Source organism: Nomascus leucogenys, chromosome 20, assembly GCF_006542625.1.
Source record: "Nomascus leucogenys isolate Asia chromosome 20, Asia_NLE_v1, whole genome shotgun sequence".
Taxonomy (NCBI): Eukaryota; Metazoa; Chordata; class Mammalia; order Primates; family Hylobatidae; genus Nomascus; species Nomascus leucogenys.
In genome coordinates this window covers 4,256,206-4,274,601 of record NC_044400.1, presented here as the reverse complement: position 1 = coordinate 4,274,601, position 18,396 = coordinate 4,256,206, and the positions used below count along the sequence as shown (strand labels likewise).

The window sequence follows — 18,396 nt, the reverse complement described above, 5'->3', positions numbered from 1 at the left end:
TGGCCAGGCTGGTCTTGAACTCCCAACCTCAGGTGATCTGCCCACCTTAGGCTCCCAAAGTGCTGGGATTACAGGCATGAGCCACTGTGCCGGGCCAAGGCTTTGTTATTTTTGATGTTTCTAAATTTTCATTTACCATTGACTTCAAATATTTCTATCTAGCTTCTGCTGAAACTACTGTCAAGGACATTAATGCCTTCTATGATGACACATCCAATGGCTTGACATTTTTGTTTTTCATTTTGCTGTATGTCTCTATCGGATTCAACACCGTCCCTATCTTCCTTTTGTGAAACACGCCCACATGTGACATCCGTCGCCCCTAGTTTTTATTTCATCTCTGTCTGCCACTTCTTTATCCCCTTTCCTGGCTTTTAATCCTCCACTTGATTGCTACGTTTCTTCTTCTCTCTCTCTCTACTCCCTATTTAGATACTCTCATTCATTTCTATGGCCTTAAATACAATTTGTGTGGTGAGAACTCCCAGATTTATATCTGTAGCATTGCGTGTTGCTCCAAACTTCAGTCATGTAGATCCGCTTGCTTATGTTACATCTATCTCCATTTGAGTGTCTCACAGGCATCTTAAATATAACATTTTTAAAACTTAGTATTTTCACTATTCATCTTTCCTATTTCTGCCCTATAATATCTCTTCCCTTTAAATCTTCCCCGTCTCAATAAATGACATGACCTCTACTCATTTGCTCAAGAAAAAAAGTAGGAGTCATCCAATCTACCAGCATATCTTCCAGAATATATCTTAAATCTGCCCACTTCTTTCTGTATTAGTTTACAATATTATCATCTCATGTCTGACTTACTGTAATGCTCTTCTAACTAATTTCTCTGCTTGCTTTGGTAATCTCTTGCAACTCATTCTTCATGTAACAGCCAGAGTAATCTATTAAACCTAAGCCAGACCACACAAGTCCCTGACTTAAAACCCTCCAGTGGATTGCTACTTCACTTTGAATAAAATCCAAGGAACTTACTTTGGTCCATAGGCTGTTGCATAGACTGGAGCCTATTTTCCTCTCTCTCCTTATTCATACTACTCTCCTCATTGCCATGAGAGCCGCCTTTCAATTTCTTAAATACATCATACATACTGTTTCTTCTTCACTAGCTTCTTTCATGGTTATCTCCTTTTCATCTTCCAGGTTTCAGTTGAAATGTCACATCCTTTGTAAGTCCTTCCTGAATCATTTTCTCTAAATAGATCCCCTCTTCCTAAACTATCCCATTGCTCTTTATCTCAGCATTCTGTCTGTTTTTATAAATAATCCTTTCCATTTGGGAATTACTTGTTTACTGGCTGTTCTCCTGTCTTCTTCGTGATACTGTCAGCTCAGTGATGGTGGAGACTATATCCATTTCATTTGACACTTGTACAACCAAAATCTAGCACAAATTCTGTACCTAATAATTACTTGTTGAATAAATGAATGCCACAGAGAGTGTAATGAAAATGACTGACCCTTATGCAGACTTGTATTATAGAAAATTTCAGGACTATAATATCAAGGCTTTATTCGAGATTTTAAGCACTTGTCAAAATGGATGAAGGACATTTTTTTGAGGAACAATTGTGTATATAGTCTGCTTTCTACTCCAGTAGGAAATCCACTCTTAGATTCTCTATGATTAATTTCCAATCTATGAGACCTTCGTGAAGTCAAAGTACAATAAAATTGAATTGCTAAGAACTTGAGGCTGGGCACAGTGGCTCACACCTATAATCTGAGCACTTTGGAAGGCCGAGGTAGGCAGATCACTTGAGCTCAGGAGTTCAAGACCAGCCTGGCAATATGGCAAAACACTGTCTCTACAAAAAAATTAAAAAAAAAATTAGCCAGATATGGTTGGCACATGTCTGTAGTCCCAGTTACTCAGGAAGCTAAAGTGGGAGGATCACCAGAGCCTGGGAAGTCAAGACTGCAGTGAGTGGTAATTGCACCACTGCACACCAGCCTAGGTGACAGAGTGAGACCTATCTCAAAAATAAAAACAAAAAACAAAACACTTGAAATTAAAACAATAATAAAATTTAAGCTCAATTATTTTATAGTTAGTTTCAACAGACATAATTATCAAGTTTCTACAAAACTTTCTGAACAATTGTTGTCTGTGTCCATACATATCTCATTAAATATTAGTAACAAATCTTTTGAGACCAACACTGGCTTAAGACCTACACTTTGAGTAGTGCAGGTTTACTCCATCATTCTTCCATTTGATATTGGTTTAAGGTAATAGATCTCAAATCCTGAACTATTCTTTGTTGGGTATGCTAAATGCCCAACCTCCTGCAGAGTATTTAGCATCCTAGTCCCAGGACATTAAAAACCAGTGCCATCACCCTTACCAGCTATTGTCCAAATCAACACCTTTCCCACCTCCTACCCACCAGTGGGGGAGCATCAGTAACACCATAATTTGGAACCACTTGGGGGTGTGGGTTCTGACGGTTGCTCAGTAGTGTTAGCATAGGCACTGTGGTTATCAGCCTGGGGAGGAATTGAGTCCTAGTACCTCTTCAAGAAAATTAAGCAACTGTGGTAATGAATTTGAAGTGGAGGGTGGGAAAGAATCCTTGCCAAATTAAGCCTATTAGTTTTGTTCCCTACACATTTCTTGAATTTTGAAGGGGGTGATAGTGGGGAGAAAAAGTCAAATATTACCTTTGGGATGTTAGAGAGAAACCAATTGGTTGTTGAGATTTATGTTACATCACAGTTTCTCTTAACTCTTCTAACTCACTTTCTTCACCTAAAATCTTTTGTTTTAACACTTTTCCCCTTATCCATTCCCACATTCTTATCCTCCTCAATATGTCTTTTTGACCGCATTGGCACAGTGCAATGCTATATAGATGGACGTAAACAGAAGGGGAGGAATAAATAGCAGCAAAAGCTAGGATGTAGAGAATTTTCTTCCCACCTTGGGCACTTAAGGAGAGGGGGATATTTATAAAAGATACATCGATCATTTCTCCCTTTCTTGTACTCACCAAGTTACCAAATTTATTCCCCATGCATTATGCCTTACAGCGTTGGCATATAAGAAATTCGTTACTTGTGCCACTTCAAGAATGCCCATGTTATCTGAGCACAGGAGATTTTTATAGTAGCTAGAAAGCAGCAGAAAAGCTTCTAAATCCTTCATTTAAGGGGAACTTAACATCCTTCATACTCCGAAGGTTTTCAGTCATCTTCCTGAAGATGAAGGAAAAGAGATTAGACATGTGTTGCTAAAGTGTCCGTTGGTGGGTCCAAACGCAAGTTCAGTTATAACCCAGTTCATCTCCAGCTCTACTTCAGAACTGAAGATTTAAACTTCTCCACATCCTTTTGAGCCATGACTTTGTTAACACAAAAAGAAATCTTTTATTCTGGAAGCAGTCTGTGCCATTTACCTCTACCTCCTCATCCAGCCAACACTCTAGATTGAACTGGCTTCTCAAGATTCTTCCACCTGGGAATAATTTTCAGTTCAATTGAACTTGGCAGGACTCTGAACTTCAAATTCTAGCATTGGAGTGGCCACAAGGCTAGGTCTTGGGGCTGGGAAGTGAATGAAGTTAGCTAAAGATGTTTATCTCATAATGCCCAATGCTCTGGTCGATTAGAATTCATGTTTCCTTTTCCTTTCCTCTCCTTTCTCATTTTCCTTCCCAAACCAGGTTTTACACCTTGCAATGTGTTAGGAAGTGGTTGTTGGATTTGTGGATTTTAAAAAGTGATTCTAGAAAACAGGGAGGAAAGAAGGGCAACGGGGTTAGCTGTAGCTACCTCTTTTTAAGCTTTGAAGCTCCGGTGGGAATTAGTCACAATTCCTTGTCTTTTTAGGTTACATTATTTTTGAATTAAAAAAAAAAAAACGAAGGGGTAATTGAATACATTTAGGAACAGAATAGCTACTGTTACTGGTTGTTAATACTTCTCCCATGGGGTTTTCTTTGTTAGAAAAGAATGTCCTCATGAAGACTGGCTGCTTCTCTTTAATACTACAGAAAAATAATTTTCATGCTCTTATTCTTATACTGGCAAATTTAGTTGGTAAGATAAGGAATATATTTTCAAGTTTCAGTTGTATTACTCGCTATTCCAGTTATTCCACTTGCTCTCGTTTCACAATTAAAGAAATATTGAAGTGATGCACAGATAAGACAAGAGTGGGGCCTGACCCTAACTACATCAAATTCTGTAATGAACTTCAAGTGTTTCTAGAGTAAAATATATTCTTCCATTCCAGAACCGTTAGTACAACTCTTAATTCAACCAGAGAATGGAAGGCTTATACATATTCCTTTGATCAACTCATAAAGATAGGAGAACTACATGAGATCATTCAGACACCTTTAATACCGACTTGGGACTTTGTAACTGTTGCAAACATCAGTCAAATTCTGAGCACCACGATTTGAGAACTGGCAATCTTGGAGAGAGTTTAAAGAGCCACAATGATTATTAATAACCCTGACAAGTGGTAGAAATGGGCAGATAATTACAGGATGAACTTAATAGACAGAAATACAGAGTAATTTAGAGGAAGTAAACTGCTATAAGTGAGAAGACTTGGCTTTGTGGGAAAAGGTGGGAATCAGTAAACCACAAGTGAAACATGAATTAGCCATATTATACAGTTGCTTTATTAAAAACCAAAACTTTGTAGAGTACATTAACGGAGACTGTATTTAAGAGAAAGGCAGTCATCCCTTAGTCATTTATACAATTATTTATTAAGCACTTATGAGCTAGTTGATACTTCCGGGTGCTGGAATAAAATAAGGAAAAAATCAAGATCTCTACCTTCACGAAGCTCACTAAAGTGTGGTAACTGACAGAGCAACTACCGTCAATAGTCTTTGGTTTGTATTCTGCAGCCAACTGAATACAGGAAATACTAAAAGCTACTTGAGGTAGGGATCCATCCTATTTTTACCTGTTGGATCCCATTCCGTGCCTAGCACACCAGCTTGTAAGCAATCAACATGGATTAAGGGGTAAAAACAGGCCCTTAAATAGCTAAAATTTTGACAAATAATCACTTGTCTGATCATCAAATATGTCGCTCGAAATTCTCATTTTTTTCTTCAAAGCGCAGTAAACAAATATTTGCGCACCTATTACGTGCAAAACAGTTTTCAACACAATGCTTTGTGTGTAAAAGGAACGGCGGGAATGGACTCAAGTTGCGCATCGTGATAAATGGCGTGAATATCCTGAGCGGGTGGACAGCCCTTCCTCCGTGAGTTTTTTCTTTTTCTTTTCTAGTCACCAAGACAGCACGCGTGTGCAGAAGCTGCAGCGGTGGGACGCAGTGCTAAGTCTGGGGGCGCAGACACCAGCTCGCGCGTCGCGAGCTCGCCTGGGCAGCTCGGCGGGCGCGGCGAAACAGCTCCCACGTCCGCCTTCCACCGAATCCTCGGTCTCAAAGCGGACGAGGCGTCCCCCCAGAGGAAAGACTGGGCGCCGCAGACGCCCCTTGGAGAAGTCCCCGGCCACTCGCCCCACCTCGGGGTCCTGTTCCTCTTGGGCTTCCCCTGACCCTTCGGGTCGGCGCTCCAGAGAGGCCCGTGGGACGCGATTTGGAAACGGGTCGTGCCCGGTCCAGCCCGCATCTACTCGCCCGGCCACAGCCCAGCCACAGCTTAGGGACTTTGAGGCGCCCGCGCCCCTTTGTCGCGGTATCTCTCGCCCAAGCAGGCCGGACGCCGAGGCCTCGCGGTATCGAGCCTCCGTCCGCCCCGCCTCCTCGCCCTCCACTCGGCCCCGCCCTCGCTCTCTCACCCTTCCCCCACTCCCGCCTTGCTTCCCCGACAATCTCCTCGCGCTCCCGGCCCGGCACGCGCGCTGCGCCCGGCCGCCGCTGCCGCCGCCGCCGCTGCCGCCGAGCGTTCCTCCGCTGCGCCTGGCTTCCAGCTTCGGGCCGGAACCGGAAGTTTGGGGGGCGGAGCCCGGCGGAGGCCAGGAGACCGAAAACGCGGCCGAGCCCGGAGCCCGGAGCCGGAGCCAGAGCCTGGACCAGAACTTGGCCGCCGCCTGCACCGCCGCCGCCGCTGCCGCCCGCCGCCCCTTCCCCGCGCCGCAGCCGCCTCGCCGCCACCGCCGCGAGCTCGGCCGCCAGTGGTCCTCGGACTTTAGGTGTCCGGGTTGAAGGTCGGTCCGGACGTCGGACCCAGTCGGTTCCCAGACTGTCCGGGCGGCAGCGGACGCCGCTGCCGCCGCCGCCTCTTCCTCGCCTCAGCCTGGCGTTTTGTTCCGAGAGACGGGAGAGGCGAGCGGAGCTGACAGTGATTTTGACAGTGATTTAAACCCGCTTTTGTTGTTGTTGGCTTTTCGTTGTTTGGTTTTGTGTGTTGTGCGTGTGTGTGGCGGTTTTTCCCCCGTGGTGCATTTTATTTTTTATCGTTGTGCTCTTTTTTTTTCTTTTTTTTTTTAAACCCAGTGAACGTTTTTTTTTTTTTTTTTTTTTGGTCTGGGCTTCCGAATATGTTTTATGACGGTTGATTTTACACCAGGAGGTTTGTCTCCGAGGAAGACCCAGGGAACTGGATATCTAGCGAGAACTTCCTCCGGATTCCCCGGCGCCTCGGGAAAATGGGAGCTGCTGCAAAGTTGGCGTTTGCCGTCTTTCTTATCTCCTGTTCTTCAGGTAGGTGCAGGGAGCGCGGCGCGGTGGGGCTGCTCCTGCGGCCGCGGCGGCCGCTGCTGGGGGCCGCGGCTGGTGTCGAGTCGGAGAGTGCAGTGGAGCCTGGGGAGGTTGCCCACTCCCTGCGCCCCTCAGCTGCCACCGCCCCCCCCCCCCCCCGCCCAGGTCTGATTGTGATCTGGAAACCTCCATGCATTTTTCTCCTTTTGAGTTGGGTCGGTGAGCTGATAAGAGTGAGTGCTGTGTTGTTGTGGAAGTGAGAAAGTCATGTTTTGTGGCCATAACACTGGATGACAGCGCTGGTTGGGTTGCATTTAAGCCGCAAATACCACAAGTGACAATTTATGCAAAGGTTGAGATCTGAAAGGAGTATTTAGTGTGGGCTCCTCCAAAACAAGGGTTGCTTTTTGTCATCGTTTAATTAGTGCTTCACCGGTGAATATCACGACATAGATCAAGCCAGTTGCTGCTTAATTTTGGCTGTGAGAAACAATACATCCTATCAGCAATTTAATATGGGTTTCCCCTCACCTTTTCTTCAACTTCAGCGTCCAGCAGTGTTAAAAATAGTTGTAGTTGTTGTTGGAGTATTAACTATAACCCAGTGCAGAAGAGGTAAGCCGCTTGGTATTGGTAATGTGCTGGCGTTTAACCACCATTTGTGTGCTCTTTTGGGGCATAGATTTTGCTTACCTACGGAATACTTAGTTTAAACGCTTTGTATTGAAGCATTGTTTTCGGTTTAGAACAACCCATGTGAAATTGTTTTTGTTAAATATACTACACTCATAAAATAGGTTTTAGCTCAAGATTGGGGGAATAAACTGGCCATTTTATATTGGAAATTTTGATTTTGTGAGGACGTTCTATGGTTGCAACCAGTGGTTGGAAAAACTATCTAGTCTTTTGTATTTGAAATTCTATAAATAAATACAGCATCTAGCTCAAAGGTGTGCAGATGTACGTAACAGGAGAGTTAGTTCAATAGATGAAACATTTTAAATAAGTCTCATTGGATCTATTTATCGTAAAATTTAATATTCAGTTATGAGCTTGTGGCATAGAATTACGGGGGACTCTTGGAAGGGGGGGGCGAATTGACAGGTTTCATGGCCATGTCTTTATCTCGTTTGCCACAGGAAAATTAAAGGGTGGTAGTCTTCTTTGTGTACCTCTGTGGGGTGTGTGTGTGTGTGTTTGTGTGTTTGTGTCCGTCTTCCCCACCCCCCTTTAAATAGAATCTTTTGTAATGTATAGAATTTTGCTGAATGGTACGTTTCCTTGTGGTTAATAAATGGATAAAGTCTAGTCTTATGTCTGTAGTGGTATTGATCAGTTCCGGGTGGGCTGAATGTGTTGTGAAATGGCGATCATTGCCAGAGATTAACCAAAAGAATCATGTCTGTTTAAATGGAAGAAGGAACATGCTTAAGGCAGGCTGACAGTTCTTTTTGTGCACGGTTTGGGAAGGAAGCTAAACAATGGTGTGTCTGAAATGAATGAAGGCCTTGATAACATTAAACCTCTTGCTTTTGTGACATGACTTAACCATGTAGTTTTTATCTTTCCAGTGTACTCTTTTTTCCTCTGCTTCTGTATGTTGTGGCTGGTGAACTCCTCTTGTTCAAATCCCTTGTTCTGATCTCTTGCCCTTGAGGAGGAGGGGCATCATGGCCACTGACCAAGGAATTGTGGACATTATTCCCTCCCAAACCCACCTGAGTCACACTAATTGATGAAGGAGGTTATTCTTGAGCAGTCTCAAGGTATTACTTCTTGAAAAGCAGGCTATCGCTACAGATCTTACAGCTTCCTCTGCTTGGTTTGGTAGTTAAAATAATTGAGCATTAGTTTCTTGTGGGATTATTTTCATTGGGCGAGGATTATTTTCAGTGGGCCAGGAGGTTAATAGCTATAATTCTGAAATAAAGTGATTTTGTTGCTATAGGGCATATAGATATTCCACTTATATTAAACTAATATTATGTTGTTGCATAGGCTTTTTAAGATGAACATTCCCAGTTGAACTAAAATATGTGATTCTGTTGAAGATAATTGAAATAATCATAAAGACTTTAATCCATATTTATACATGAACAATTTGAGTACTTAAGATGTCTGATTTTTAAAAGCCTTTTGTTATGGATCAGATGCACTCTACAAAAGGATTATTGTGTTTCTCCAACTAATTGATTTTTCTACAAAATGTGTGATCTGACATGTTGGAAGCATGAGGTGACTATTTTTATGAGAATTTTAAAAATTCTCAGGTTGTCAGTTTTTCATTTGTAGATATTTGATTTTTTTTTTAAATCATAATGGGAAACAATAGTAAGGAACAGTTTTATTCCAGGTGTTTAGGAAGGATGTTTACTATTTCGTGGACTCTAATTTTTCAGTTTCCATCCCATGGTATGTATTCTGGAGACTGATTATGCAGACTATTCCTGTAGGATATGGCCAAGTGTATAATTTCCTCCTCTCTCTCATTCCAGGGGAAACATTTTAAATTTTGCCCCCATCCTGGAGTGCCTTCAGATTACCTTTGATTTTGAATTTTTTCATTCCTCTCATACGTCCTCAGATTCTGTTTCAAAACCACAGCCATTGTGGTTTATTTGTGTCTTTCCCCACAGTTTGTTGAAGTATGAGAATGACTTTAATACTTGCCTTAGTACTTAGATTTATCCTATCTAGAATTATGCAGCTGTTGTGGTATTTGAGTTGCGCAGAAGTAAGTTGAGAATTCCTTTGGATTTTGGGGGAGCTGGAGCAGTATGGTCAATGTGTTTGATGAAAGAGGAAATGGAAATACAGTAATTATGTTTTCTTCAGTTCAGCTGGGCACTACTCTGTATGTGTGAATGCATGTGTGGTTGGAGGGGGAGTTAGCAGTACAGAGAATCTTTTGGGATTCTTTTGAACTTTGATTAACAAGTGATGGATGATAAATATTTTGTTCTCTAAAAGGCAGAATCTCTTATAAATGGTGTCTGTGGTCAAATTCAAATATAATATATTGAAACATGGAGACCAGAAACAAAATGAAACAAAATTCTCCCTCCATTCATTTTCTGTTTTTTTTTTCCTGTTTATGATCTAAGCCAACAGTTCTCAAGCTGGGGTGAGTCCCCCTCCCTACTTCCCCAGATCCCCATCCATGGGACATTTGGAGACATTTTTGGTTGTCACAACAGGGGGCGGGGTGTGCTACTGGCATCTAGTTGGGTAGAGGGCAGGGATGCTTCTAATGGTCCTACAATACATGGTACAGCCTTCCACAACAAAGAGTGAGCTGGCTCAATATGTCAGTAGTGTAGAGGTCAAAAAACCCTGTTCTAAGAAAACCAAATACCACGTGTTCTTATAAGTAGGAGCAAAATGATGAGAAAACATGAAAACAAAGAACAGAACAGCAGACACTGGGGTCTACTCAAGGATGGAGGGTGGGAGGAGGGAGATGAGCAGAAAAGATAACTACTGGGTACTGGACTTAATACCTTGGTGATGAAGTAATCTGCACAGCAAACCCCCATTATACGAGTTTACCCATGTAACAGACCTTCACATGTACCCCCAAACCTAAAATACAAACTAAAAAAAAAGGAAAAACTCAGTTCTAAACTCTTAAATGTTAAAAGCAGTAGTTTATTAGTAAAAGGACTCTGATCTCTTCCCCCTAAAGTTAGTGTAAATTTTACAAGTACGTGGTATTGATGATCTCCAGGTGACCCTGTATCGAAAGATTTTTATCTTTTCATTATCTTTTAAATTAGAATATGATTACATTAGAGAAACAGACTATAGATATGCACATTCTTTCATCCTTGATGAAAGCATTTGCTTGAGAATTGACCAGTATAGTATAATATTTTATATTATAATAAAATATTCTGATAACTTATGGATAAACTCTCCTATCACCTATTTTGATAGAGTGCTCACGAAGACTGCATGTTCCTGGACATGACGAATGATTGGTTAAGGTATCAAGTTTAACTATATTTGCTTTAGATCCAGGATTTTCTTTGCCATGATATGATCTTTAAGGATATTTGCCTTTACTTTATTCTTACTGACATCATTGGGCTGCCTTATGGCGGTATTCGTGTGTGCGTAACACGTTGCCTGAAATATGTTCACTATTACATGTTCCCTGAATAGTTTCAAGGTAGAAATTCTGTTTTTTTAAAAAAGATATTTCTTTTGTCTAGCTAACTTTAATTTCAAGAAACTTTTAACCTAATCTCTTAATTACATAATCATCTTGAGAATCATTAGCTGGGTTTCGGTTACCGTTAGACTAATTTACAATACAGTAAGTAATATTTTATGATCTATTGCAGATCCTTTCCCTTTTTAAGGTTAAATCTTGACCATAATTAATAAAATGCTTACCTTGTTTTGAACTCTGGTTTTAAGGGAGTTAACCTAGCCAACCAAGATAAGAATTACAGTGAAACTGTTAGCAAATTAAGTAGTATTGTACCATAGAGAGGAAAATTCTGAAGTCATTCCCACAAATGGTGTCCAAATGAGCCTCACAGTGTCTTTGTAACACACCTCTCCATACCCTTCTCTCTGATACTGACATTTTCACCTTTTGGGTCCACCAGACTCACTGTTCTTAAGAAGAGAAGCACAACTAAACCAAATGAGATTTTAGTAATCTCTAAATTGTTTCTTCAGATTCTAAGACTTTATTTTGTTGCATTTTGACTTTTTAAAGCGCTACTCTGATTTTCTCATCTTTGATGTTTCATGAGTCCATGATTTAAATTTGTGTTTTCTTGGTCTGTTATGTTGCCAGTTGCCACATTGTCTCAGATTATAGGTAAGGTTGGCAACATTTGATACTAGGGTCACTGGTATGCCTTAGCTTTTTGCTCACTGCTCTGTAACTCATTGTTTTTTCCATTCCCTTTCATTATTGTTCCCTTTCCATTTTCCTCCCTTCTTTGTCTAATCCCTTTTCTTCCCCTGACCCTTCTGTACTTCCCTATACTGCTTGCTTGTGGAACCCAGTTGTGGCTTAGCATCATGGGTGGCTCCAGAGGGCTTACCCGTGGTTTTAATGAAAACGGATTGAATTTAGAATGCTTGAGAATTGACCAGATAGTCTTTTCCACTGTTTTTTCATTTACTGGTTTCTGGACTACCTCACACACCCCCTTGGGAGTAGTGTTACTCTCTTAGAATCAAATGGCTTGAACTTTAGATTGCTCTTTTTCTGTTTTTTAATATTCAGGTTCTCCTTAACTCTTTGCTGCTTCAGAAAAAGTTTCACTCATATTATTATTCATTTATCATCTCTGTTTAAGCCAAAATTTGACTAGAACCAAGAGTATATTTATTGCTGCTGATAGGACCACATTAGACTTCCTCTGTGGTAGATTTAATTCTGTTAGATTGTAAAATAGTCATGTCTAGACAGAACATTGATTTCAAATTGACTATTGAACATGAAAATTCCAGAAATAGTGTAGAGAGGAAGGAGGAGGAGGAGGAGAAATCAAGAAGGTAAGAAAACTACTGTAGATAGCAATTGACTTTCTGTCATTCTCCACCTAGATTTCTTTTTAGTCACTTTTGTATACCCAGTGCATCTAGAGGTCAGGCTTTGTTTTAATAAAGGGACTTAAAGGAAATATGTTTTTGTCTCTGAGGTTGGATTCTTTGAACTGTTAGGGTGGTGTGCCTAAGGGAAAAAAAATTGGAAAGTTCATATGGATAGTGATCAAGAATGTGGCCATAGAGGTTGGTAGACTTGAGCTCCGGTGTCAGTGCTGCCAGAATCTAGCTTATCTATCATTTTCTGTTACTTGAATTTTGTAGCACATTTCTAGCTAAGATTCACCAGTTCCCTGTGACTACTTCCTCTTCTTTCTAGTCCATCTGCATAGCTGCTGGAGTGATCTTATTAAAAAATAAATCTGAATATGTTACCCTTGCTTAAAACCTTTCACTGACTGTGAGTCACCTTCAGCATAGAATCTAAAGTCTTAGAATGTCATAAAAGGTCCTTCATGGTTTGATTCCTGCCTATTTTTTCTAACCCCTTGGTATTGGTTAAGAGTATAAACTCTGGATGTAGACCTAATTGGTTTAAATCTTGGTTTCATAACTTAACCTTGGTCAAGTTACTTCACCTTTGTGTGCCTCAGTTTTCTCATCTACACAATGGGGGGATATTAATAGTGCCTAGCTCAGAGAGTGGTTTGAATATTAAATGCTAGGTATTCTGCTGCAGCTTCTCCTCAGCATGACTACTATATTCCATCCATACAGACTTGACTTGCAGTTTCTTAAATGTGTAATCCTTTATTGTGTATCAGTATGGTGCCTTCGTACATGTTACTCTTCCTCTTCTACCTGGCTAACCCCTTTTTGGTTTTAAGACTGAGAAGTATCACCTCTTTAGAAACATTTTCTCTGTCACTCAACCCAGATTGAGTTAGTTGCTTTCTGTTCATCTAACACCTTGTAAATGACCTTGATTTCAGTAATAATTGCAAATGTTTACTTGCCTGTTTCCACTTTAGACTGTGCAAATGTTTACTTACCTGTTTCTATTCTTTGAAGACATCTTTCCTTTATCCACACACCCATTTCTAGAACCTGGTACACAATAGGTGCTCAGCAAATGTTTATTAAATGAATGAAATGAAATTATTTCACTTCTCTGAGCCACAGTTGTCCTCTTAATGTATTGAAGTGGTGAACTTGGATTAGATGATCCCTGATTTTTTTTTCCTACTCTGAAAGCTTTATGGTTCTATAATTTTAAGGTTAGAGTTCAGTGGTGACATTTTATTAAGAAAAGATGATTTTGCTCATTGTTTTGATATCTTTATGTTCAAATTTAAATTTTTTTAAATAATTAAAATTAGAATTTGAATTATATAGATTTAGAGGGGATCTTAGGAATCTTCACGTTCCATGGCTTTAATACTTTTTTGACTGTAATACACAATAAGAATTACACATTGCATTATGACTTAGTTCCCATGTAGTAGTAGGGGTGTATGTATATATGTGTGTGTGTGCATCAGAAATGAAAGTTTAATGAACTGTGTACTCTTTACTATGTGCAGGACACTTATGTATTTTTATATTACATTTCATTTAAAAAACGTTGATCGTGACCCATTAATTGATTCATTGACCAACTAATGGATTGTAAATCCCTAAAACCAGTGACCTAGTTCAACAATCCTTATCTTCTGTATTTAGTACTCTCTTAGTGGAAAAGGAAGCTTCATATGTAAATGTGTGCAATGAAAAATATATGCACTGAAAAATATGGTAATTAATTAATCTGCAATAGAGACTGTGTGCCTAGGTATAGAATGTAGGGAAAACTGGTCTCAAGGGAGAACTTGGCTCTTCCCTGACTAAGCTCTTCTCTCTTTTGGACCAGTCGAATAAATTAAGCACACACAAAGGTGCTGAAACAAAATTAGATTGTAATTTTGGGGAGTTGGGATTTTTTAATTTAGGAAAGAATTGCTGGACTTAGTACTGGAAAAAAATGTCTTAGCCGGAGATTAGGAAGGATGTTAATATGAAGGAAAAGACACAAAATAGTGTCAGGAACACAATAGCCATTTGAGAGTAAACTTGACCATGGATGCAGGCAAGGTGGGATGGAGAATTTTTGACTAAATCTGAGGAAGAGATTTGTGTGATGAAGAGAGTTCACAATTGCTTGAAGAAGTAGGACAATCTCAGGGGGTTAACTCTTAAATTCAGATGAAAAGTAATTAAAACTGAGGAGGTAAGAGTGGGTGATACATATCCTGATGTATGTCCCAAATACCCCATATGTGGATATAGGACTGAAAACCAACTCGAAGACTGAGGTAGAATGGTAGCACTAGTAAATACAATTGGTAAAGAAGTAATGAGCCAGAGGAAAATTGAAAGTGCCTTCATAACTAAAAAAGTTTACAGATAGATATAGTTTTAGATGATCAGCATGAATAAAAATAAAGACATATATTTGGAAAAATAAGAGTACATAATAAAACATGATAGCATGTAATATTCTCTTAAAAGGGCAGACACTGTATGATGGATATATCTTCATTTTGATGTCTAGTTAAAGAATTCTAAGCATTAGTGGCTCAATATGTTGTTTATGTTTAAATGATGGTCAGATTTCAGTACTTACTCATACTGGTCATCCAGATTATATTCTTTGAAATCTGTATGAGACCCTACAGTAAAATATACTGTTGTAAGGAAGTAGATTTAGATACTTTTCTGAACTTGGTATATGGTATTCACGCTTGAAACCTAAACTTTTCAATGACCATTCTTTTGGACTAGTTTTTTCTTTGGTTGGCTGTAGTCACACTGGGAATCACTTTATTCCCTAATATTGCTAAAGAAAATAAATGTAAAGCAAGAAGAGAGTTACTACATTAGAAGGACTGGCTACACATGTGGGGAGGGGTTGCCTTTCAAAAGATTTTTAAAATGAATCAAGTCTTTACATATTGTAATAAAAAGCCTATTTATAAAGCTTAGAGGGAGGAGTTTTTGTAGTTATGATTATTAACTTTAAAATTTTTATTTTAAAGGAAAAGTTTATTGTTCTTCACATCTTCATAACTATATGTGATATATCAAGCTTGCTCCAAGGCATTATTTCAAGAGGAAGGGGCATGGCATGGACAAGTTATGAGATCTTGGCACATTTCTAAAACTCTGAGATTAACTTTTAAAATTTGTAAACCAAGATGTATTAAATGAATTGATAACGCCACATAACACAGTAGCTTGTCCAGAGTAGATCTTACATATTAGTTTTTAATCTATCTTTAAGTCCCATTTAAAAGGATATGGTATGTAAAACATTACAAAATACAGATTTGGTTCTTGGGGGATATTTACATTTGCAGGTTACTTATCAGTCAGTTAATGTGAAATAATACTCTGACTAAATGATACAGCCAAAGAACATATCATTATAGAGAGCCAGATAGCTGCCAGTAAATATCTAGAATATTCAGATATCGTGGTTCCTTACAAAGAGTTCTTTAAGGTCTCACTGCTTTAGCATGCATTAAAAAGAAACAGTGGAGTAAATCGTCTCTATTTATTAGTGGGAATTTAAAAAATCTTTTACTTGGACAACTTCTCTTAAGCTTTTTAAGTGTTTTAAAACTTTTTAGTAGAAGTAAAGTTTTGAAAGATTCTCAAGTCTGTTTTTAGGTATCAGCTACTTTAAGCTTTGAAAACACAAAGCTTTTCAATGACTATACTTTGAGATCAATATTTTGAGTGTGGTATAATATTTTGGACTAAAACTTAAGAGTCTGTCATTCAAATTCCTACTTTCCTACTGACTCTTCTTTGACCTTTGACAGCCATCAAGATTTCACTTTACTCATCCCTAAATTAAAGAGGGTGAAATAGGTATTCATTCACTTAGCAAATCAATATTGAACTACATGCTACACACTATGGTAAGTGCTTAGGATACAGTATTAAACGTGAAGACAGCTATGATTATGCCTTTCTGAAGCTTATAGTCATAAAGTAAGTAGTCAAATGAACAACATAATTACAATTGTCGTACGTGCTCTGACAGAAACTAACAGGATGCTGAGAGGATTACTCTTTATTTGCCTTATCACATACACATATCACATCTGTTTATCTGCCTATTTCTCTCTCTTTTTTTTTCTTTTTTTTTTGAGGCTGAGTCTCGCTCTGTTGGCCAGGCTGGAGTGCAATGGTGCGATCTTGGCTCACCGCAACCCCAGCCTTCCAGTTCAAGTGATTCTCCTGCCTCAGCCTCCCGAGTAACTGGGACTACAGGCATGCACCACCATGCCTGGCTAATTTTTGTATTTTTGGTAGGGAGGCGGTTTAACCATGTTGGGCAGGCTGGTCTCAAACTCCTGTCTCAAGTGATCTGCCCTCCTTGGCCTCCCAAAGTGCTGGGATTACAGGTGTGAGCCACCGCCCCTGGCCTATCTATTTCTTATTTGTCCTTTCCAATATTAGAGTGTAAGCTCTACTGGGGCGGGGGAGGGTGTGACTTTTTCTTAATACTTCCAATGCATGGCACAGTTTCTGGCACAGAGGCAAAGCTCAGTAAGTATTTAACTAGCTGCCTGAAGCAATGAATGCAGGGATGGGACTGGAGAGACAGGGACAGGATCATGCAGGTCTTTGATCTAACAGGGGAAGGAGTTAGAATAAAATGCAAACAGCAGTGCGAAGCAGAGAGTTTTAAGGAACAGCAGATCTGGTTTGTGTGTTAAGATCACTTTGGCAGCTATCTGAAAAACATACTGGAAGAATATAGGAGGGAAGAGGTGAGACCAGTTAGGAACCTGTTGCATCAGTGTAAGCTAGAGAGACTCTCCTAGATCCCTTCCAGCTTTGAACATTCTCTGTTTTGTAAAGCTTGCCTGCACTTATCAGTCTTCCTTTTGTATCTTATTTTAGTCATCTTATATTTTTTCCTACTTGTCATTGCTTAAAAAAAAAACATGAATGGTTAGGCTTCTTGTGCATATGTGAACTTTGAATACAAATTCTCAGAAAAAAGAAATAATGAAACGCAGACTAGAGGTTATTGAATTTTTGTAACAAATTTCTATCTTTAGATTTTGTACATTTGCTAATTTATATGTATTCTTATTAAGCATTCCTATTTCTCTCTGAAATTGGCTTTACTCCTTTCCAGGTGTCTATTTTTTTCATAAGCTTACCACCTCTTTATTGTTCCAAATGTAATATACTATATTGTTGGTATGGTTGAAGATTCTGAAGTAGAAACTCAGCGTATTTTGTATCTTAATTCTTAGAAATTTGGTATCTTTTCAGGTTATCAAGGTCTTACAATAAAGGCTGGAAGGATAAATACTTAATACTTTAGGCTATTAGTTTTACTCAGGGCTGCAGCCTCTAACTCTAGGTATTCAGCTTGAATGTTTTTATCTGGAAAGATTTCAGTCCTGTCCTGTTGGTGGTAAAGAGGTGGTGCTTGGCACAGGGAAATAAGCTCTTTATTATGGCAGAAGTTCAGCTGCAGCATCTTTGCCTAGGAAAAACTGCATTATTACACACAGGTAAAACCAGAAGAGATGTTAAACTTTACTGAATTTAAAAAATATAATGGTGCCTGCCTCTTTTCATCTGGTTTCACTTGGATTTTTTCATTTTGGAAGCAGGTAAAGCTAACCATCTTCAATAAGCCACCTTCTATAAAGTTCAGTTTCACTCTATAAATACTATAGGTCATTTTATTTATTATTACCTTAAATAAAATAGTTCTGGAAAAAGAACTGGATGCTAGGCCTTTCTTTTACCTGGTAGTGGAGTTTCATACTTTAGGGTTAGTGAATACAATTTGCTAATTAATTTTATATAACCTAAGACTCGAAATGAACTTGTAGTAATCACTAAAATTATATGAGGAGAAATGAAAAGTCAATGAGTAAATGAGGATGATGATAAATAATGAATAATTGCAAGATAACATATACAAGACAGAAATGGTGATAGTAAAGCAATTTGATTAGTGGGCATTCAAAGTAGAATAAAACACCTTTCTGAATGGCCAGAAAAATGGTTGAATAGCCACTGACCATCTTTTTAATTCTATATTATATAACAAATATTTCTTGGTAATCTTTACTTATTTTCCTCCTCAGTTCTTTAGAGAGACATACACCTGGTTTGGGTGTTGAATTAGGAAATTAATTGCTAACTGTAGT

General features: G+C 39.2%; 1 protein-coding gene across 4 annotated transcripts in view; it reads left to right on the top strand.

Moving 5' to 3' along the window:
- Nucleotides 1-6,261: 6,261 nt before the first annotated feature.
- ACVR2A (activin A receptor type 2A) overlaps nt 6,262-18,396 on the top strand; it is an 88,299-nt gene continuing 76,164 nt past the window's right edge. For 2 of the 4 annotated variants that reach the window (XM_030801009.1, XM_030801008.1), the window contains exon 1: nt 6,471-6,661. In XM_030801009.1, coding sequence (XP_030656869.1) covers nt 6,607-6,661 — 55 coding nt within the window. In that variant the 5' untranslated portion in view covers nt 6,471-6,606. Of the gene's footprint in view, nt 6,662-18,396 lie in introns of all 4 variants that reach the window. The other 2 variants (XM_030801011.1, XM_030801010.1) reach the window with 2 other exon arrangements.